This window comes from Mauremys mutica, chromosome 1, assembly GCF_020497125.1.
Source record: "Mauremys mutica isolate MM-2020 ecotype Southern chromosome 1, ASM2049712v1, whole genome shotgun sequence".
Taxonomy (NCBI): Eukaryota; Metazoa; Chordata; order Testudines; family Geoemydidae; genus Mauremys; species Mauremys mutica.
The window spans coordinates 25,110,626-25,134,421 of record NC_059072.1 but is presented as its reverse complement, the minus strand read 5'-3'; the positions used below and the strand labels follow the sequence as shown (position 1 = coordinate 25,134,421).

The 23,796-nt window shown below is 41.6% G+C and overlaps 1 protein-coding gene across 2 annotated transcripts in view; it reads left to right on the top strand.

Annotated features, from left to right (window-relative positions):
- The first annotated feature begins 6,782 nt into the window (after nucleotides 1-6,782).
- Nucleotides 6,783-23,796, top strand: part of RSBN1L (round spermatid basic protein 1 like) — a 105,447-nt gene continuing 88,433 nt past the window's right edge. Inside the window, exon 1 of one of the 2 annotated variants that reach the window (XM_045032472.1) lies at nucleotides 6,783-7,384. In XM_045032472.1, the coding sequence (XP_044888407.1) occupies nucleotides 6,808-7,384 (577 nt within the window). In that variant the 5' untranslated portion in view covers nucleotides 6,783-6,807. The remainder of the gene's footprint in view (nucleotides 7,385-23,796) is intronic. The other variant, XM_045032479.1, reaches the window with a different exon arrangement.

The following is a 23,796-nucleotide window of genomic DNA, read 5'->3' as shown; positions in this document are numbered from 1 at the left end:
ACCAGTTGAGAGACCTGTCCAGGACTGGGGTGACCCTGTGTCCTATGGCACTCTCTCCCTCCATGGTAATTACTGGAGAAATAATAAAGTATTTGGTTTTGCTGCACCCAAACAAAAAGCGAGAACTGAGTTTTTCTTCGACAACAACATTGAATTTCATCTGCCATTTTGTTGCCCGGTCACCCAGTTTTGAGAGATCCTTTTGTAGCTCTTCGCAGAATGCCTGGGACTTAACTATCTTGAGTAGTTTTGTATCATCTGCAAATTTTGCCACTTCACTGTTTATCCCTTTCTCCTGATCACTTATGAATATGTTCAATAGGACTGGTCCCACTACGGACCTCTGGGGGACACCACTATTTACCTTTCTCCATTCAGAAAACTGACCGTTTATTCATACCCTTTGCTTCCTATCTTTTAACCAGTTACCAATCCGTAAGAGAACCTTCCCTCTTATCCCATGACAGCTTACTTTGCTTAAGAACCTTTGGTGAGGGACCTTGTCAAAGGCTTTCTGAAAATCTAAATACACTATATCCACTGCATTCCCCTTATCCACTGGATCCACCTTATAGTATATATATTCTTATATATAATATATAAGACTCAAAATCCTCATTTTCTTTATCATCTCTATTGCTAAAATGCTCCACAAATTAGTAATTTCTCACCTTAATTTCCTCAACTTCTGTCTTGCTTCACTGTACCTCAGCGCCTCTTCACTCTGCCTATAATATTGTTGCAAGTCATCTTTATCTTCTTCAACACCAACCACATCCCTGCCCTCTTTAAATCCTATCATTGGCTTTGTCTCTTAGTGCATTCAATTCAAGTTACTAGTCCTAGTCTGAAAGGCACTATATAGCATCATTCCACCTACATCTCAGCTCTCACTTCCCCCTACTTTTCTTATCATTCCTTATGCTTTTCACAATACTTTGGTCCTGCTTCTCTGATCTAATTTTCTCCTTGAACCCTTTTATCTGAGGCTTCATCCACAAAGTACACACTATGTCCTTCATATCTGTTCTAGTAAAAGCACCTCTTCAAGCAATCTCACCTCTCTTTTTCCCCACTGCCTTGTTTTACTTAAAATATAACATCTTTGGGACAATGAACATGTCTTAATCTATAATTGTAAAGCATTCTGTACATTTATGATTTCTGTATATAGTAAATGACTTCTAACAGTAAAATGAGTGGACGAAGGGGAAGTATTGTGGCTCAGACGACACAGGGAGAGATTGGTAATCAGAGAATTGGATTCTGTTCCCAGCACCTTTGTCAGTTTCAATGTTTGATACTCAGCTCATTTGTAAAAGGCCTTAAGATCTATGCATGGAAAGTACTAGGTAGGTCTTATTTAGGAAAGTTCTGGGTAATACAGACATATCAATTTAAATATTTGTTGCATTAATATTTTTACACTGATTGCAGATTGATATGGGGCACTTGATTAAAATACATAACCTCAATTTTACAAGTCTCATGAAGACACCCAAAACTTAATAAAATCTGGAATTAAGTCAGGAGGTTTGGATAGAATAGCGTACTATTAGATTGGAAGACAAGGGCATTTTGACTAATACAAGGGATTTTTGGAGAACTGGAGTTCATAAAATTGTAGTCAATGTTGATTTATCAAAGAGAGACAGGCTATGCTTAAGAAAACTCATTAAAAACTGTCAAAATAACAAATCCCAGATGAAAGAATTTGTGAACTTCATGAAAGTTTTCAGTTCAATATCAGCTTAGAACCTACATGATGGTACTGTATAGAAGACTGGCTACTTTAAACTCAATTGTGGCTCCTTGAGTAGGCATAGTTCCTCTTGGAGTTCCAGGAAGCACAGCCACTGTACCACTCGGGTACAGAGTGGCACTTATGTTTCCTTTTATGCAAGTTTTGGAGGGGGCAGGTCACAGCTGTTTTTTCCCCTTTTGAGGTGGCTAGCACTGCCAGTATGCAATGTGGCTCTTCCTCTTGTGCAATAGCACAGGGCTAACCACAAGTCTAGCTCTTATGAGGAGAGGCTGAAGGAACTGGGCTTGTTTAGTCTGCAGAAGAGAAGAGTGAGGGAGGATTTGATCGCAGCCTTCAACTACCTGAAGGGGGGTTCCAAAGAGGATGGAGCTAGGCTGTTCTCAGTGGTGGCAGATGACAGAACAAGGAGCAATGGTCTCAAGTTGCAGTGAGGGAGGTCTAGGTTGGATATTAGGAAACACTATTTCACTAGGAGGTTGGTGAAGCACTGGAATTGGTTACCTAGGGAGGTGGTGGAATCTCCATCCTTAGAGGTTTTTAAGGCCCGGCTTGACAAAGCCCTGGCTGGGATGATTTAGTTGGTGTTCATCCTGCTTTGAGCAAGGGGTTGGACTAGATGACCTCCGGAGGTCTCCTCCAACCCTAATCTATGATTCTACTAGGTTAACTATAAATAGTGCAAAATTGTTTGAATCTGTCACATATAAAACCATAAATCCTAAAAAAGTGAGATCTTGATAGAATTTTAGGTGGAACTGAGTGTCATGGTTTTGATTCTAAGACAATTTAGAAAATGAGGACTGCAGTTACTATGTATGCATGTCTCTACAGGACTGACTAAAAGAGAAATCTAGGGTACCATCCTGACAGTACAAAATGTTAGAATGAGATTTGTATTAAGCTTCCCAAAACAGTTCCAACATAATACATAAAAAATAAAATTGTAATAGGAGAGTATTTACTGAACACTAAACTCCAAATTTAGTGGGGTTTTCTCTGTTGATGCAAAAGACACAGTAAATTGTCTTATTCTTTTATTTTGTATTACCATAGTGTCTAGGAGCCTTCATCATGAACCAGGACCCCGTTGTACAAACACAGAACAATATGGTGCCTGCTCCAAGGAGTTTACAATTTAGGTATGTACAGAGATCTTAGTATGAAGTAAGAAACTCATTGTGCTTATCCTGTATTCAAATTTATATTAACAATTTAGTCACTGAACATTTTCTATTATATTCATGGAAAAATATTGACGACCTCTCAACTCGTCTCTAAATTCCCCTGGATGTTAACAAAAGACTATAGCCAAGAAGATTACCTTTGAAGTATGAGATAAATTATGAGTTCAAATTGTGCATATTAATATTTCTCAAGTTTTCTCCATGATTATAGATATATTCTTACGTCTCAATAGAAGAAAAAATCTGATCCAAACATTTCACACAAACAAAAAAGCCAAGTTAGAAAATATAAGTTCAGCCATATAAAGATGTAATAGCGATTGTCACGTTAGGAAAGGTTTAGCCCAGGGGTCGGCAACCTTTCAGAAGTGGTGTGCCGAGTCTTCATTTATTCACTCTAATTTAAGGTTTCGTGTGCTGGTAATACATTTTAATGTTTTTAGAAAGTCTCTTTCTGTAAGTCTATAATGTATAATCAAACTATTGTTGTATATAAAGTAAATAATGTTTTTAAAATGTTTAAGAAGCTTCATTTAAAATTAAATTAAAATGCAGAGCCCCCTGGACTGGTGGCCAGGACCTGGGCAGTGTGAGTGCCACTGAAAATCAGCTCACGTCCCACCTTCGGCACACATGCCATAGGTTGCCTACCCCTGGTTTAGCCATTTAAAATGGTAAAATTAAACAAGATACAATTACAGCTATTGCAGATTCAGTCACTCTCTGAAGTTCTAAGCTCCCTCATGCGGCTCTAAGGATCCTAAGATTAGGAGCCAAATTAATCTCATTTCATTATTTAGGGTGAGCACTATAATTGAATTTGGGTACCTCTTAAGCCAGGGGTGGGCAAACTTTTTGGCCCAGGGCCCACATCTTAGAATAGAAATTGTATGGCAGGCCATGAATGCTCACAAAATTGAGGTTGGGGTGTGGGAGGGAGATGGCTAAAGCACCAGTGGCAGAAGTTTCCTGCTAAGGCTGTTTGATTGTAGCGTAAAGATTGTTTTAAACTGTGGTTGTGAGAATGGCAAAAAAAAAAAAAAGTCCCTTTCCACTATTCTAGCACCTATAAAGTCTTGGGCAACAGATTTGTTTCAGGTGGTAGTCTGGTAAATCCAGACTGTCTCAGTTCAGTAGCTAGTATGGATCTCTCCTGTTGCAAGATAATTATTGGCTATTTTTCAGACAAGATTGATCAGATTAGGGGGGCTGTCTATTTCTGTAGTGGCAGAACAAGGTCTTGAGGGAACATGGGCCTCATCTTTGCTGCTAGAGTTTCAGACAACTATGCTTCCTGGTATACTAGAGTTGCTTGGGAGAACTTTATCCCACATGTGCTTTGGATTCAGATCGTTCCTAGATGGTGAAGGCCAGTGGGAGAGTATTGGGTCGCTTACTTATGGAGATTATCAACACCGCTCTTTAAAAGGGCAGGCTGCCTATTGCTTGAAAGGAAGCAATAGTGTGGCCTTTGCTCAAAAAGTCATTGCTGAACTTTGACAATCTTGCTAATTACCAACATCTTCCCTTTTTGTGTATGATTGTGGAAAAGGCTGTTGAGATAACAATCACAGTATTTAAATTCCTTTGATCTTCTTGACCTTTATCAGTCTGGGCAGAGACCTGGCTATGGCACAGACTACCCTGACTAGAGGGGAGGGAGAGCTCAGTGGTTTGAGCATTGGCCTGCTAAACCCAGGGTTATGAGTTCAATCCTGGAGGGGGCCATTTAGGGATCTGGGGCAAAAATCTGTCTGGGGATTGGTCCTACTTTGAGCAGGGAGTTGGACTAGATGACCTCCTGAAGTCCCTTCCAACCCCACAATTCTATTATCTTGTCTTAGTGGTGAAGACCTGGTATCTAGGCAGATGGTATTAGATCTCAGTTGATCCTGAGGTATTACTGACTTACCTGCAGACCCTAGTGATAATGGATAGGTTTGCTCTTCAGTGCCTTTGTTGTTTTCTCTTGGAGATATCTCAATAAGTAGTTGTGGCAATTGCTCCTCTTCCTGAAGAGCTTTAACATAGGATATTGCAGGGAGATGGCAGAGGTAACATTAACATTAGCTTCTTTGACTGAAGGAGTATGTCCATTAATGGCTATTAGCCAGGATAGGCAAGGAATGGTGTCCCTAGCCTCTGTTTGTCAGAGAGTGGAGATGGATGGCAGGAGAGAGATTACTTCATCATTATCTGTTAGGTTCACTCCTTCTGGGGCACCTGGCATTGGCCACTGTTGGTAGACAGGATACTGGGCTAGATGGACCTTTGGTCTGACCCAGTACAGCCGTTCTTATAGAATAGAATATCAGGGTTGGAAGGGACCTCAGGACGTCATCTAGTCCAACCCCCAGCTGGGACACTTGAGCTGAATCCTCAGTATAATGACTGGGGAGGGGGGAAGGAGGGCCTGTCAGGACATTCTTTGAGGTTTCTGAGACTCTGGAAATTGGCTTGAGTGAGCCCAAATTTGGTGACTTTGGGGGCAAGCTGAAAAAGGGTTTCTGGAGAAGGCTGAGGGTATAGTTATATCTACACAGCACAGTTAACCCAGGCTGTTACCTCAGTTTTATTCTTATCCCCCTTACGTGGTAGGTCAGTGGGTTAGAACTCAAGCTCCGCTTTAACTTTGCAGTCAGGATGAAGCCTAACTCACTCAAGTGCTGATAGTGCCCTTCTCATAATTTCCTTCCAAAGGACAGAAAAATTCTCCCACAACTGACTGGGAAAAACCCTTTGAGTACCTCAACAAGTGCTAATCACCCAAGTTAACAGTGCAGCGTACACATACCATATGCTTCCTAGATGATGAAGGAGGTATGTGGCTGGCTGGCCAAGTTCATGGGGAACTGATGTTAATGCTGCTGAGACATAATTTAAATGTATTTATTGTAGGATTAATTGTTAGAGAGACCAGAGACTTGGATAGGCATCTTTATTATTTTACATCTGGTTAACCAATTAAAATAAATCTTCAGCTCACCAAGTCAGGAGATCTAAGCTGTGGGCAAGAATGGTTCAAAGAGCAGCTAAAAACAGGAATCTCCCTGCTAAAGTAGGAGACTTAGCTGGTCTGAAATTGAAGTAAGACGGTCTGACAACAAGCTTGCTCCATTTTCCACGAATTGGTTTAAAAGAAACCCACACCTTTAAACTGGTGCAAGTTTTATGTGTGGACACAAGGCCTAGAACTGTGATCACAGGACATAGTTTCCTTCTTTTGCCCTCAAGCCAGCTCTTAGAGGTGGTACTCTGCAAAGATATGAGGATACCAGGTATACTGGTAGTTTATTTTAAAATTCAGAGTTACACCAAATCTTATTTTCTCTATACTTTAGTGACCCAGCCAGGGCAGGTCTGGGACGCTGCCACACCGTTTGCGTGCACTCTGGCTGCACCCAAGACCGGCGTCTGTGGTGCTCTGGGGCCCCCGCCCTGCCTCAGGGAGGAGGCGCTGTGCTCCAGCTCCCAGCGTCCCCGCGTGCTAAAGTGACAGGCATGGCCCAGCCGCCGCCCGCGCCCTGCCTGCCCCTCAGGCTGCCGCGCAGCCGCTCGCGCCCCTCAGCCTCCCCTTCCTGCCTACTCCCGCTTCAAGTGTCTCCGCCCCCCGAGCAGCTGAGCTGCCCATGACAGCAGCCCTGCCACCCCTCACCCACCAACTGCGCACTCAGTCGAGCCCGCCTTCCCTAGCCCCCTCAGCGCTCGCCCCTCTCCCCTGCGATTGGCTGGGCGCGTTGTCTCTCCGGCATCTCCCCCTCCCATTGGGCGAGACCATGGCGCCGCGGCCCTGCTCCCCGCCCCTCCCGGTGCTATCGGTTGATCCGAGCGAAGAGTAAATAGAAGCAGGAGCCCAAAATGGCGGAGTCTCCCAGTCCCGTTCGCGGCGCGGTGCCGCCGCCGGAGCAGGAGGCGTTCGGCGCCAGGCCGCCTCCGGCCGCCAAGGCCTCCCGGGGGCCCCAGCCGGCCGCCAAGAGGCTGAAGGGAGCTGACGAGAAGGGCCTGAAGGGCCCCAAGCGCGTCAACGGCGAAGGGGGCGGTGGTGGCGGGAGTAATAGGCAGCAGCCGCCGCCACCACCAGCGTCGGGCTACGGCGGCCCCACCGCCTGGGGCTTCGCGGCGCTCCCTGCCGGCCCACCCGGGGGCGGAGGAGGCTTCGCTTTCCCCTCTCAAGTGCACGGCAAGCTGTTGCCGCCCGCCGTGTTGCTGCCGGCCCCCTCCCACCAGCAGCACCAGCACCGCCACCACAGGCATCGCCTGGACCCGGCCACCGCCGGCGGGGGTGGCGGTGGCGGCAGCAGCAGCAGCAAAGCCAAGCGGCCCAAGGAGAAGCGGGACAAGGAGAAGAGGAAGCACGGGGCCCTGGCGGCGGGAGGCGGCCTGAGTGCGGCCGGCCGGGAGGAGAACGGCGAGGTGAAGCTGCTCTTGCAGAAAGGTGGGTGCCCGGGGCTGCGCTCCGCGGCGCAGGGTGACTGACCCCTCAATCCCCCCCGGGCTGGGACACCTGAGAAGCCGCCGGTTTCAATGGAGGGTGACTGAGGCGGTGATGGGAGGGGCTGGGGGAGCAATCAGAGGGGGGATGTGTCGGGGACAGGAAGGGGGCAGCACCGCGGGGGGGGGGAGGAGGGCGTGGCTGGCAGGTGGGGGTTTCCCGGGTGCAGGGCTTTGGGTCTCCCTGAAGCTGCTGGGCTGGGAGCAGGAAATGGTTGTAATGTTGAGTTACTCTTTGATCGGAATGGCTGCCTCTCTTCCTCCCCCTCCCCCCAGTAAATACGTTGGCTTGTTCAGGGTGTTTCTAAGGGAGTGTGCCCGCGTCCACCCCCGACAACGGAAGGGGCCAGGGATACCTAGGCTTGGAGTGCACCTTGGGAGAGAGAGTTGCTGTTGTGTAGGTTTCGTAGAGAAAGCGGCAGCAACAGCTCGGTCCGGCGGATCCTGTCAAAAAAGGGGGTGTGGAATTAGCGATGGCGTCAGCTGGAAGCTGCCAGAGGCCTTAGGTTTTCATACCTATTAGGGAAATAAGGATGGCTAGTGGTCTGATTCAGTTCATCAAATGAAACTCTTCTTGCCATTGCTGTGGAAATAATGAATATTCCGAGAAGGTGTAAGCTGCAAACGCTTTCCTGTAACAGATATGAGACCCTGGTGTATTTTTTTTTTCAGGCTATTAATTTTTTATGGGTTGTGCCATGCAGTGGTAGAGAACAACATGCTTCTAGAGTCTAGAGAGGTGGCCATTGAACACCCCATCTGAGTGCCTCTTCAGAATCCTTTCCAGAGGATCATCAGGGTAAAACTTCTGAGAAGTACTTAGGAGGGCTCAGAAGAAACGGAAGGTGTTTTGGGCTGACTTAAGTGGCTGAACATAACTACAGAGTGCTTGAACTTTCCTCTGGAGGAGTGGTAGATAATGTGTTGGCTTTTTTATATTCGACCAAAATCATCACACAACTTTTAGGGTCTACAAGCCCCTCTTCCCATGTACGATGAGAAGAGCTTAGAACAATTCCTGATGCTTAGGGCTATCTTAGGCTAGTGGCCACTTTAGTTAAAACTTATCGCTTGTTTTAATAATTAGGCTCTTTCTATTCATATTTTTATTCATTAATATTAGACCTTGATCCTTTAAAGACTTTAAGGACATACTTAGTGTTGTGAATAGTTCTGTATATTATTCACAAGCTTAAAGTTAAGCATGTGCATAGGTCTTTGTGGGATTGGGGTCTTAAACACTACACATTTCTGGTAGTTAAATTGACAAGCCAGAGACACAATAGTTGAACAAGTAAAATACTTAAGACTAATTATGAAAGTTTCACCAAAAATACTTCCACAAGTTTCACCAAAAATACTTCCACAAGTTTCACCAAAAATACTTATTTTTTTTTAAAAGGTAATTCTCCATATATATGTCTAACAGGGATGAAGTCTTCCTGCCTGCCTGCTAGGAAAATGGGTACTAAGAGCTACCCAGCGGTATGTTTGCTACAAAGTTTTGGAAAAAAATCTCTGTTCATTCAGAGTGTTATATTTCCTCAATGTGTCACAAACATATAAATGCATCCGTGGAAACAATGTTACAATAACTAGATAAAATGTCTCTAAGTCTTTAAAAGATACTGTATGATAAATATGATTGTCACATGAAGATGGGCCCCCTTGAAAATACTGGTTGGCTGTTTTATTAGAGGTGCTACAACAACAGGCTTTTCTCTGGGAAATGACAAACAGATAGTATATGGACAGGCAAAAGTACTTGAGACTTTAGCTATAAAGCCTTGTGAATATTTGTCCTAACCTTTCAATTACTGCTTGGAAAATTCATGCACCCTAGTGGGTAAAACTTTTCAAAGCAAATGAGGGTGTCACTACATCAGTTTTTCCATAGCACTGTGTGGTGTTTTTTTATCTTGCTGTTTTGGCTGTAATTATAACTTTCTAAATGTGAACTTAATATAAGCTGAAGCAGTATCATCGTCCTGAGTCTGCAGCCAGACAGTCCCCCTGCTTTTACTGCTGGCAAAATGATGAGCAGCATCATGGAAATTTACAAGGTCGGTCACTTTTTCATTGTTGGTATTCAGAACAGGGTGGGCAATATTGAAACAATAAATTTCACATTTGCTTGAGGAAAGCTATGAGAATTAGCAGAGGTATGTCCTGGAATTATTCAAGGGAGAGGAGATCCCAGAAGAGACTGAGGGGGGATGATGTAGTGGTAGGGATATATTCTTCATGCCCTCATTGTTTTAGGGATGGGGATAAACTCCTCCTGGTGAGATGTCTACCATGCTTTCTAAGTCTTGAGTTTTCTGAGTGTCATAGCAAATTGATAGTATAACTAGGAATCATGAAACTAAATTTAAAAAGGGGAAAATGTTACCTGTATACTAGTGGTTCCCAACGTTTCCAGACTACTGTACCCTTTCAGGAGTCTGATTTGTCTTGTGTACCCCAGGTTTCATCTCACTTAAAAACTACTTGCTTATAAAATCAGACATAAAAATACAAAAGTATCACAGCACTCTATTACTAAAAAATGGTTAGTCTCATTTTTAGTATATAATTATAAAATCAATTGGAATATAAATATCGTACTTGCATTTCAGTGTATGGTGTATATAGAGCAGTATAAACAAGCCATTATGAAATTTTAGTTTGTACTGACTTGGTTAATGCTTTTTATGTAGCCTGTTATAAAACTAGGCAAATATTTAGGTGAATTGATGTACCCCCTGGAAGACATCTGTGTACTCTCAAGGGTACGCGTACCCCTGGTTGAGTACCACTGCTGTATACAATTAAGTCTTGACATACATAGTAAGCTGTGGAAACAGTCTTCTGAGACACATTGTGATGGTCCTGTTTTTAGATGCTTAAAATTAGGTTGGAAAAGGCACTGACTAGTAAATGTACCTTAGGGGGAATAATACTGAACTGGCAGGGAAATAGATGATACCTTAGTTTCATCTCATTTCCAGCACTTTTTAAACAGGTATGTGTATCAGCTAGTCTTTTTGTTAATGGTACTGAACTCTGCTTTCCACTGTTGTGTTGCTGAAATGAGAAATAGCAGTTGGCTGAGAAACAGACAAATAGAGTACTTGGGCTTTGTTTTTATAAAAATATTATTAATGTAATTTAGTGTAATACTAACAATCTGAATGTCTCAAATACATTTCAGAAGCAAGTCCTCCAATCTTTATAATTGGCATGAGTTTAGGAGCATGTGAAGAAACTTCACCTTGTTGCAACTGTCAAGAAAAGTTGTCTTTGCCAACAGAAAGGGAGAATGATTTGCAGTGGCATCCTCCATAGTCCTAATTTGTTGTATAATGGCTAGAGAATAATGATTTGGAGGGGAGAAAGGAAGAGGGGTTTTCTCCTTCTGTTTCAAATGATTGTACTTATATCTTTAATCAGTCAGGGCTGTTGGTTCACTTACTGGGTATCCTCCTTTGGTAAGTGAGCTCATTACTGAGGAACCTTCTCTTCCTGAGTAATGCAAAGAAATTAAATCTTGTAGATCAAGGATGTGAAGCTCATTTGGATGAGAGGGATGGATCCCATGTTTAATTATGGTCTTAGCGCCCAGGTATAAATTCAAAATGGCATACTTCCCTCCTTCCACAATGACACTAATGATAGTAGGCAATTCACACAGAGATCAAGGGGACTATAGTGTATTTATGTAGTATCTAAACTCTTATTTCTGTATTTTCTTCTCTGCAGCAGCTCCCAGTTTCTGCTCCTTGAGAGCTTTTCTCTCTCCTAACCTGTTCTGTCCACCAGAATGATTGGTTAACTTTGACTTGGCAGTGCCATCACCCTGATGGTCTTTAATGTTGACATTTGAACATCAGAACTTCGATTTTAAACTCTGTTCATTTTTTGGGAGGTTCTCTGCAGCCATGAGAGTAAGAAACTTTTTTTTAAAAGAGCTTAGATTCCACACAATCTGCGTGCGTGCGTACGTACTCCTGGGGGAAATCTGTGCCACTGCGCAATGCAAAATTTGTGCAGAATTCATGTTGTGTGCAGAATTTCCTTTTCCCCTACAGAATTGGTGCTGCAGAGCTGCTGGCTGCCACTAGGGGACACTGGACCTGGCAGAGTCCAGCTTCCCAGCTCGCAAATAGAAGATACAGCCTGGGGGGAAGGGGCAGGAAGAGATAGATGGTTCTGAGGAGCTGCAGTTCCCAGCAGACTCTGAAGGAAGGAGGTGTCTTGGAGGAAACTCTGTACAAGCCCGAGACCCAGGCTGTCTTCCCTCTGGATTCCTGGGCTCTGGAAGGTGCCCCCCAGCTGGGCTCTGTGGGGGATGGGTTGCAGATGTCTGGGCTGGGGAGGCCCAGCAGCTGGGCTCGCGGGGGGGAGGAGAGGAGGTAGAGGAACAGAAACTGGGTTGTCAAAGGGTTTTATTTAAGTCTTTACTCTGGGGGAATTTTTGTTGTTTGTTTTTTGTTATAGACATAGTTGCTGACAAAGTATATTGAAACAAACTACCAAAATAATTGAAACTGGCATGATTATGTAGTGTTGTTTTGATAAATAAAATATGCATCATTTTGCAGAACTTGAAAATACTGTGCACAGAATTTTTTTTTTTTGTGTGCAGAATTCCGCCAGGATTAGAGTTATATCATGTACCCTGTGCTAAGTAATCTGTTGCTGTGTAAAAGCATAGAAAGACCATCCTCAGTTTCTTCTGAACAAAACTGAAAACTTATCATCCTAAAGCAATATAACACGGGTATCGAGATAAAATTTAGATGACTAAATTCCATGGCCAAGCATGACACGATTCTCATTCAGAAAATCTTGTAGTAGCTAAAGAGCACAGGATTTTGCAGCAGAATGCCATGCTATCAAACATAAACACGATGTCAAAATAATGCAAGTGTCTTTCATTTAAAAAAAAATTGAGACCTGTAGCATAAAAGGTTACCTTCAGAAGACATATGCATTTTTCTGTAGCTTTATTCAGATTTACAGTAGATTCCTTCTACAGTTAAGAAAAGCAGCCTACCTTTTCTTCTGAATGTTGTCTTCTCTAATACACAATTTTCTGTTGCGCTCTGTTTTCCTGTGACCCTGGCTGCTATCAGTGCTTTTTTTTTTGGTAATCTATTATATGAAATGTTTGCTTACTGTGCAAGTGACATATATTAGTTCTTAATTTAATTTCCCTTCACACTCCCATCATTTTATCCTTAGGAGGTAGGAAAAGCAGATCACAAGGTGACAGTAAGTGGTGTAATAATATGGTTTTATAATTTGGATATCTTTCTTATATTCTTCTTAAGTTCTTTGTTTTTTAAGGCAGCTGGGGCCTGTAGCATACCCATACTGATTATAGCTGTTAAACATTTTTAAACAATTTACATATTTAAGCTATATATATAATGCAGTATATAAAGTTGAGTGTGTGTTACTCTATAAGCATATCAATTTCCAAACACAGAGGTCGTCATTAACAAGTCTTGGGTCAGTAATAACAAGACTGACAATGTGAATATGCAGCAAAATAATGTATTTTAAGGAGATGGAATACGATGTGGCTAAATCACAAGTCTGGGAATTGGGAGATTCAGATTCTGTATCCAGATATACAAGGGACTCTGTTATCTTGGGCAAATCTTTTAATCTCTGTCAGTTTCCTCATTCTTGAAATGGGAATATTTCTTCATCACCTTGAGATATGAGGCTTAATTGATTTTTTTATTTTATTTTTTTTGAGATCCACATTGAATGAACTGTTAAATTGCATATTAGTTTGTTCAAGACTGTTGCATAAAATTGGGGAGATTAGAGGCAGCAAAGTAAGGGACTATAAAATGAGAATGTAAAATAAGTCCTGGTCTTCTGTTCTACTAGCACTGACCATATTATGTTACACTAAGCTATTTAGTGGGTTATTAATGGGGTGAATAAAAGTGGGAGTAAATTTGTCTTTTTTTTTTTTCTTTTTTAAAGTTCTTTTAACCTTAGAGTAGAAAATGGTATCTGAACTCTTCAAAAATAGCAGGTGACATGCATAAAACACTTTTCCTTCCTATACCTGATTGCTTTGCTTTTGCAGGGCAATAGCAAAACTTTTGCTGTGCGTGAGTACTAGTGTTCTGTTAGTATCATGGCAAATGCACCAGGTAGATCAAACTGATGACCCTAACTACCTCTGCAAATTACCTGATGATGATTAACACCATAGCTTGAAGACCTAGCATTTCCGGCTTAAGCTGATATAATACAAATACCAGCTTTGAAAATTTGAAATGCACAGTTTGTTTTTTGGGCAAGTTAACATTAGAGGCCCTCTGGTACCTTCTCTCAAATGTGAGATAGATAGTTTATGAATGGTGGTTTTAAATGATTGATTGAACGCTAATTTTGACCCACCATAAGTAAGGAAGCATCTGAAGGGCACTCTAATACACAGATTGGTTTACATCTTCTCATGTTTCCATAAGACTGGTCAGCAGATAAAAGGGTCATGGGAGTGGCACAGAGGGCATGTCTAAACTTCAAAGAAAAACCCGTAGCTGGCTCATATCAGCTGACTGGGGCTGCAGGGTTGTTTCATTGTAGTGTAGACTCATAGACTTTAAGGTCAGAAGAGACCATTATGATCGTCTAGTATGACCTCCTGCACAGGACAGGCCACAGAATCTCACCCACCCACTCCTGTAATAAACTAACTTATGTCTGTGCTATTGAAGTCCTCAAATCATGGTTTAAAGACTTCAGGGTGCAGAGAATCCTCCAGCAAGTGCGCCATGCTGCAGAGGAAGGCAAAAAAAAATCTAGGGCCTCTGCTGATCTGCCCTGGAGGAAAATTCCTTCCTGACCCCAAATATGATGATCAGCTAAACTCTGAACACGTGGGCAAGACTCATCAGCTAGACACCCAGGAACTCAGATCCCACCCCATCTAACACATCTCATCACAGGTCATTGGGCATATTTACTGCTAATAGTCAAAGATCAATTAATTGTGAAAATTAGGCTATCCCATCATACTATCCCCTCCATAAACTTATCAAGCTTAGTCTTGAAGCCAGATATGTCTTTTGCACCCACTACTCCCCTTGGAAGGCTGTTCCAGAACTTCACTCCTCTGGTGGTTAGAAACCTTCTTCTAATTTCAAGTCTAAACTTCCTGCTGACCAGTTTATATCCATTAGTTCTTGTGTCCACATTTGTATTGAGCTTAAATAATTCCTCTCCCTCCCTGGTATTTATCCCTCTGATATATTTATAGAGAGCAATCATCCTTCTTAAACATGGGAGACCAGGACTGCACAGAGTATTCCAGATGAGGTCTCACCAGTGCCTTGTATAATGGTACTAACACCTCCTTAGCTCTCCTGGAAATACTCGCTGGATGCATCCCAAGGCCGCATTAACTTTTTTCACGGCTGTATCACATTGGCGGCTCATAGTCATCCTGTGGTCAACCAATACTCCTAGGTGCTTCTCCTCCACTGTTACTTCCAACTCATGAGTCCCCAGCTTATAACAAAAATTCTTGTTGTTAATCCCTAAATGCATGACCTTGCACTTTTCACTATTCAATTTCATCCTATTACTATTACTCCAGTTTACAAGGTCTTCCTGTATGATATCCTGGTCCTTCTCTGTATTGGCAATACCTCCCAGCTTTGTGTCATCTGCAAGACTTCTGGGCTCAGGCTGTAGCCTGAGCTCTAGGACCCTTCCACATTGCAGGGTCCTAGAGCCTGGGCTCGAGCATGAGCCCAGAAATCTACACTGCAATGGAACAGTCCCGCAGCTCGAGTCAGCTGATATGGGCCAGCTGCAGGTTTTTCATTGCAGTGTAGACATACCTTGAGGGAACAGCTTCTGGTGTGTGTGAGAGAGAGAGAGAGAGAGAGTGAGTGCTAGCTGCTGAACCTAGTGTGTGGGGGATGGTTCTTAAATCCACAGAAAAGAAAATGATTTCTTTACCCTGCAATAGGCCTCCTTCTCTCCCTCTCCTTCTACAGATCTCCTAATGTCATAGGAAGGGGATCCCTGCTTCTGTAGCCCTTGAGGGGGAGACAAAGTGAGGACGAGGAAGTGGAGGAAGGAGGTAGATGGGCACTGCTCCCTTCGTTGAGACTTGTACACACAAGGAAATCACACTTTTCTTTTTCCAGCACAATCTGCCTTGTGTCCACACACAGATGAGCTTCTGTCTGCTTATCTTGCTAACTAAATTATTAAGGCACTTCAGAATTGACTTAACTCAGTTTTTTGTCGGAATTCAGTTGGTGTAAGCTCCATGTGGATGCATTGCCATTCCGATATAAGTAGTTCAATTCAATTAGTTTTTCTACGGCTATCCCATGCTGCAGTTGGTCACTGCTAAAGTGACTTGTCTGGTTAATTATGCACACTCCACAGCTCCAGAGTCAAGGTCCCCTAGATAAGATATCCTGTGTCTTTGCCTCCTACCTGCACCCTCAAATCTGTTCTGGTGTATGCCCATGTTGTCTTTTTGTGATTGACTCATTGCAAGGTGTGAGGCAGTTGTAGTCCCCCCTGCTTTCACGTGGTCCTGTAAACAGGTCCTTGGACTGAGTTTTGCCATGAGGAGAGAGAGCACATCCAGTCTCATCTCTCCAATGGTCACTGGAATGCCAAGGTTGAAGGAAATGGGTTACTCCTAGGACAGATCTCCATGCCAGAGCAAAGCCAAGGAGCAGCAGCAGAACTATAAAATACATGGGATGACAAGGCCTCAGGCAGTATGCGTACTACATGTGCATGCTATGAGGGGTTGGATTTTTGTTTAAAGATTCCTTTAAGCTCACAGGAGGGAAGAACCTCCAACAAGTTTTAGGTGGCCTCTTGGTTTTCAAGATGAGCCTTATGAAGTTCTGCAGTCTCTTTATGGAGAAAAAAGTTCGAGTAGTGCGCCTCTTAATGACTGGGTTATATTCTGATCAGTCTCTGAGGAAAAGGGCTAGGGAAAGTGTAGGGTTCTAGCAGCCCTCTGTTGGCTTAATTAAGCATGACAGGGATGACATTACCTGACATAATTCTAAAAAGAGAAATGAATTAACTTTTGATAGGCAAGGTTACTGTTCAGAACCATAGTAAAGATACTAAATCACTGTTGCAGGAGTCCAGTGAGGTAATTTTTCTTTTTTGCTACAAATTGGCAAAATGTTATAAGGAAACTATTTACCTGATGTCTTCTAATGGATCCTAATTCAAGAACCAACTCTGTTTTTGTTTTTGTAGTGGAAAGAGACTGTTTGCTTCTGCTGTCCCCGGCAGGGTAGGTGGAGTCCTTCCTCAGCACTTCCTTGGTCATGCGGCAGTAGTTCATTCCTTACTTCTGCTGTTCCAGCTCTCTCAGAATTTTTGGTAGGCTTAACTTTTTTAGTGGGCTTCCCCAACTGAAACCAAAAAATGGAAATTGCTGGAGTTGCATTACTTCACTTTTCATCTGCTGGGGATCCTGCTTGATATTCAGACTTCCCTAGTGATTTTGGGAAAATATATTTTTATCTTTTTCACACTTAGTGGAATTGGGAACATGCCCCTCTCCTACTTTTTTCTTTTAAATTTAACCTTTTCCCTTTATTCAGTTTGCTTTCATTTCCTTCATATTCTATATGATGCTTCATGTGAACACTTCCTCACTCCCCTTTTCTTTCCTCAGTGAAGTAGGAATTGGTAGACTTATTTCACTTTCAGAACATAGACAGTAGGAACTTCCTCAGACTTTCCCATTCCAGCTATCATTATAAACTTCTGGAAGTTTCTGATCAACTTTCTTGCAAGTCATCCAGTATCTCATTAGATTGAGCAGTAGTGATCAATAGGATACATTTAAGTGCACATGAAGTGTTAGGGCAGTGGTGGCGATGGTGGAATTCTCTTGGAAGTTCAAGGCATACAGAAGTTTAGTTTTGAAATATAAAACTTAAACTGAGAGAAGCTTCACTTGCTGAGAAGAATTGAGGGAGTTTATACTTCTCTTGAAGGCAAATCCTGTTCCTATTTTGTTCCCGCAGAATATTCTTACAGGTTTTATTTTGTGAGGGGACAGGACATGGAGAGCATATATAGAGATGCACAATAGAATCCAGCTCTGCATGCTATTGTTCAGCAGAAACTTGGGCTGAGGTTGATTGCTGCTGTACGGAATACCTAATCATTCTTCTGCACATAGTTAAGATACAAGTGGCATAGTCCTTAGCCCTAAAACTGGAGTTGGTGGCCTTGTTTGCTGTGCTGATGCAATGTCCTGTTTTCCTCCTATTCCAGTCCCTGGCAGAACTCCCTAGTGCTCAGGCTGGGTTTGGGGCCTTAAATTTGTAAATTCATACCTCTCTTCAGGCTATTTCCTTCATATTCAAAAAACCAAAACTGTATTTGTATATGTCTAGAAGGCCTTCTTTGGAACCATGAAGACTAAACCCTTATATCTTTTAGATGAAAACTTAAATTTTTCAAGAACTTACAGAAATGTAAGGAAGCCTTTCTTTGCCGTTCACGAGGGAAAATTTCCTTCTTTCCACTGGCAAGGAGATTTCTAGAATAACGTTTCAGATTCCAAGTTCTGTCCTTCCAGGATTTTGTTCTTCCCTGCTTAAAGGGACACCAGCCAAATCTTTCTGGCTGTTTTGAATAAGAAGAAAATAACCCTTTCTGTATTCCAAAAATGCTGTGTGTTTTGTTTGCACACAAGTCTAGGTGGCCTGCTCTTGTATGTTTGCCTGCACTTCATATATGCAGGTGTCACAACCAATGAAGTAGTGTTCTTAAACTGTTAAACATTCCTCTGTATCTACATATCCATTTGAAATCCATTTATTTGGGTATTTGAGATTTCACTTTTAAAAAGTACTAGTTTGCCCCTCCTCATTTTAATACTAAGACCAATATTTTACATACACTCTTAATTTTTTCCTAAGTGTAGCACAGTCAGTGTTAGCAACATTGACTATCCTTTAACAGTAATTTGGTAAATATTTTGCCTTATGGAAGTTCTCTTTAAATCAAAGGGAGGAGGCAGAGGAAGAACACTTAGAATGTAATCTGTGATTGACTACTGATGTGGGTTACTATCTGGAAAACTAATGCAAAGCAGCTACAGCCTTTGACATTCTACAAGGTCCTAAAGCTTGTTGCTTCCAGTACTAAACCAGACTGGTTAAACCTCTCTTGCATCTTCATAGGCTTAGGGATACTATATTAAAAAAGAACAGGAGTACTTGTGGCACCTTAGAGACTAACAAATTTATTTCAGCATAAGCTTTCGTGGGCTACAGCTCACAAGTGAGCTGTAGCCCACGAAAGCTTATGCTGAAATAAATTTGTTAGTCTCTAAGGTGCCACAAGTACTCCTGTTCTTTTTGCGGACACAGACTAATACGGCTGCTACTCTGAAACCTATATTCAAAATGTGGTTGCTACCATTTGTTTTGCATGTATTATGCTTCCAAGACTGGGAATAATCTGACTGACTTGTTTTATGATCATTCATTTTAAAACACTATATGTATAGAAAGCCCCCAATAGACCTTGGGCTAAATTTCATAATTCTGAACAAGATTGTCCTTCCCTCAGTTTTCACGTTGCTGGAAGGCAAAATTAGAAAATTGTTGATAACAGCAAGATACCTGGTTAGTAGATAATTACTGCATTTTCCAGTATTAGTAAATTCTAAAGGCTGTTTATTGTATAAATGAGAATTACCCATTCCCTATCTTTAAGAAAACCACCCAAAAACAAAACACAGCCCACACCCACCTCTTCCCTTCCCTCTCACCACCCCTTGAAATAAAAGCAAGCCTGTCTGATTTGGAGAGGGACTCTGCATTTCTCATTTCATTCTGAGTTAGTTCAGTAGATATTTCTTGGTTTGTATCTTGGGGTGGGGGTGGGAATGAAGATTTCCTTGCAGTGGGATTCTTTGTGTTGATCTAACATCAGAGTATGCAGTTAAACAGTCATAATTTCTTGTTTTAGTTGATAGTATATAAAATAGAGAATGTTAAATATAGCATGAAGCCTGTATCAACATGAATTTGAAACTCCTGCATTCTTCAAAAGTGGGGTATTATGTAGCTCCTCCAAACTAATACAACTGAAACCTTTATAGCCAGGGTGTTGTGGCATATGAGATGCATATTTTACTTTTTTTTGGAAATGTTCAAAAATAATCTCTCTAAGCCCCACTGAAGTCTTTGGCTAGGAGGTGCATCAAATGAGCACTACAACTGTATGTCATTAGTTTGGGACTCTCTTCTAAATTTCTTCTCATCTTGGATACATTTGCAGCATTGTCTGTGACCAAGTTGTGTGCTAGACATTTGAATTTATTTTCAGTTTGTTATAGCTTTTACTGCTACTTCTTGTAAGTATTCTGGTGTGTGTGCATTTTCTGATGTATCAGTTCTTTCTGTAAAGAAGACATTCTCTTCTATTGTCACACATGCACATACAACAGGATAATTGTGGACCTTGCTCCACCGATCAAGACTCAGGTTAACAATTTCACCCTCTAGACATCTTGCACACTGCTCAATTTCTTTCATACACTTTATCCAGCAATTTGCCTGTGACATCTGCTCTGTTGGGTGGACTGTAGCCTGGTCTTAATGACTGAATCATTTTAATGAAGTGTGGGTTCTCAATCATATGGAAAGGAGAGTTTCTTGCATAAGCAAACCGGACATTTTTTTAATCAATTACCTCTTTGTAATCTGCTGGTTCTTATCCCAAATTTATCTATGGTTGTTTCTAGATGATGGAGATTTTTTTTCTTCTTTTTGCTACAGGTGATATACTGTGGCTATGTGACATACATGATACTGAAACACTATCATTGGCAGATAACCTTGAAACTATAGAAAATGATGGTGATCTTGAAGGTGGATAGTCTTCAGAATGCTGTAGGTTGAGGATGGATTCTCCTAAACAAAATAAGTCAGTGCAGTTATTTAATTATTATTACCATACTGCTCATTTAGTATTACTCCTTGCATTCACTGACAGTACTACTTTAAAGGTGAAATTGTAAAAGGATGATCTGCTTATTTCAGCTATTTATTTTTTTAACACAACTGTGTCTAAAATGATAGTACCATAGAGTAACAACTATATTTTTTGCTGAAACATGAGAATTCAAGAATAGTCCAGAAGGAAGACAGGCAGTCCTTAAGAAAGAATTATGAAATAAAGTTTACCAATCTGAGGATCCTGCATGTTCAGACATGTTCCTTTCATTATCTTCAATGCAGCTTCCTCCTAAGAAGGAACACTTCTAGTGATGATGTTTCATTTGGGCAACCAAGCCTTGCATTTCTTTGTTGCACTGTTTGCATTTTGCACGCATGCCTGTCTTACCCACATTACCGTAAAATATTCCCAAATTGGGTCTCTTTTACGGCCTGCAGCCATTATAGGTTTTCCCTTCTAGTGAGAGAACGGTATGGTAGATCTCAAATCAATGAAGGCTACACTCAGACCTGGAATATGCTGCTCAAACAGTTTCACTTTTGTTTCTACTGCCTGTTCCTCCCTTCTCACATTTATCTCCAGACTACTTCTCCTTGTCCAGGTCTATTCCGCCCCCAACAATCTTCTATTCATTGAACTTTTTGAAACTTTGCACTTTTAGAGAGAAGTAAGGGATTGACTATGTGTACACAAATTTGCAGAAGGACAATAGGGTTGAGGTCTGTTATTTCTTACACCTCTCTATATATTTATTTAAATTTTTTTTTGCTGTTAACAAGCATATTCTCTCTGGAGACACAAATCCATAGTTTGAGAACTGCAAAACTAAGCATCTCTGATGGTATCTTCCAGACTGAGCACTGAGTCCCATTGGGTAGACAGAAAGATTAATCTATACAGAAGCCCCTGAAATCCCATAAGATTGGGTCTCTAAATCCATGAACTATTGTAACTCATTTACAAAACTTTTCTTAAACATTACATGAATATATTGTCTCATACTATAGAATTTATAATCCATATTCCATGATGAGATACATTATAGCTCAAATATATCTTTATCTTTAGCTAGGTGTTCCTTTCCCTCAAAAAGCATTTTATAAAAAAAATAGATTTAAAAAAAATAATAATTGATTTTTATTTTATTTGTATTCACCCTGGTTAGGTTATTTGCGATCTGAAACTTTCCCCTTGTGATCAGCTGAGGTTAGCACAGGTGCTTGAACTAAATCTTCAGGTGTTAATGCCATGAGTGAATTGTGGGGGCAGGACACTTCTGGTTTTGGGTTTTTGGCTCTGGAGATTGCTCCCTCTTCAGATTTAATGAATCACAAACTTACTGATATTCAAGGATGGTCCAAGTGCTATTCCCTCAAGTAGGGAGGGGAGGAGGTGATTTGGTTGTTTTGTGGACAATGGTGTTTGTCCTTTGCAAGGTATAATTATGTTGTGTGTTAGACATGATATATGTACTTTGAGCCTTAATGTATGGTGCATGTCTTTTAAAATAAAAAACAAACAAAAACTTACTTTTTTGTAAATATCTTGCTTAATATTACTTCACTAACATTTCAACCCCCCTCAGTCTCCACCTTCAAGAAACTGCTTAAAAGAAGATTGGGTATAGGTTTTTATTTGTGTCCTATTTTTACATTTTAAATCCTTTCAGACTGTCATCTCTCTGCTGCTAAACTATGCTGTGTATATAGTGTACATCTGTGGTGCTTAATAAATGATGATTGAAAGGAGTTTATTTTGAAATTAGAGGTCAAGTTATGTATCTGCACCAAAAGGCTCCCAACATTGTTGTCTGCATCTATAAAACCAATCTATATACAGACTGCTGTCAGCCCCATGCACCCTCACTTCATATACATTTACGAAGTATGAATCATGTGTGTTTGTGGAACACAGTTTCTATGTAACATAAAGGTCAAGCCTCTGAGCTTCAGGGTAGAATGCCCATCTGTGGCTACTTCAAGATTTCTAGAACAGTATCTCCACCGGTTTCCAGGTGAATCAGAATAAAGTTGGCTAACATCTGTCTTGGGTTTCCTGCTGTTGGCCTTGGATTTTTCAGCCAGAATTCGATCCACTTATGCCAATATATTTTTAGGTTACCCTATCAACGTGTGGTTGAAATATATCCTAGAAGATTCTTATGATTATCTTATATTTTATTTATAATTTGGAAGAATAAGCCAGAACCTTTACTATTTTTCTTTTTCTGAGTGGAACCACATAATCTCATCAGTTCTCTAGTGCTCTGTTTTTCAAAAGGGTTTAAAAAAAAAAAGCAAAAGGAGGGAACCCACTAAATATAATCTTAGATTTAATGGCACTACTTTTATTTTTTTAAACGTCATTTGCTGTGTATTGGCTCTTATCTTGGTAAAGGAGTTATGGATGTTTTGATTAATAAATAGCTGTTCTACATAAGTACTATAGTGCTTGAGCTTGTTTCTCTAAAAGTTTTAAATCAAATTAAATAACAATATTGTGAACTGTGGGCCATATCTCAATTTTGGCATCTTCCTCAAAATTCCTTTGAATTTCATGTGAATTCAATATGTTGAATATGGAATACAGCCTAAAATACCTCCAAAACTAGGTTCCATGTGAGTCCACTTTAAAATGTGGTGGTACTTTAAGGGGCCTCTTCACATACCCATTCTTGATGTGCCAGAGGGCTTGGACTGGCGCTTTCATGTCCCCTGCCCCTACCTTTTGTGGTTCTGAACATTTGACGGGTGCATCTGTAAAAGGGACACTGCACACAGACTACCTCATTTCCTTACAACTGTGATAGCAAGTGGATCAAGAACCTTGCCAAGTCCTTGAAATTGGATTTATTTGACTAGATCACTTCCAGTGCTGCTGACTTCTTTAATTAGACATTAGGTCTTTTCTTTTTTAGGCTCAGGATCTGATGCATTTCTTACTGAACCCCAACCACCTTCACCTGGCTCCTCCTCAGAGTCCCATTACCCTTGCACCAAGAACCATCTCCCCAACAAGCCCCTGTGCATCCAGATCCCTCCATCCCCTGCACCTGGATCCCCCCCCATTGAGCCGCTCACACCCAGTTTTCCCCACACAGAACCCTCTCAACTCATACCAGGACCACCTCCACGCTAATCCCCTCCACTCTTGGGTCCTGTCTTGCTGAGCCTGCCTGCCCACACCTGATGCACCTGGCACAGAGAGGCAGGGCCCTGGGGTGTTTCTGGGGCAAGCCCAGTCCTTGCACTGCGTCAGGGTTTGATTCAGCCTCACTGCTGACTCAGTGTCCCAGGCAGAGCTGCACAGTGATCTCCCACCTCTGTGCAGCCAGTGGCCTATGCTCCACAAGGCTGGAATCTCCAC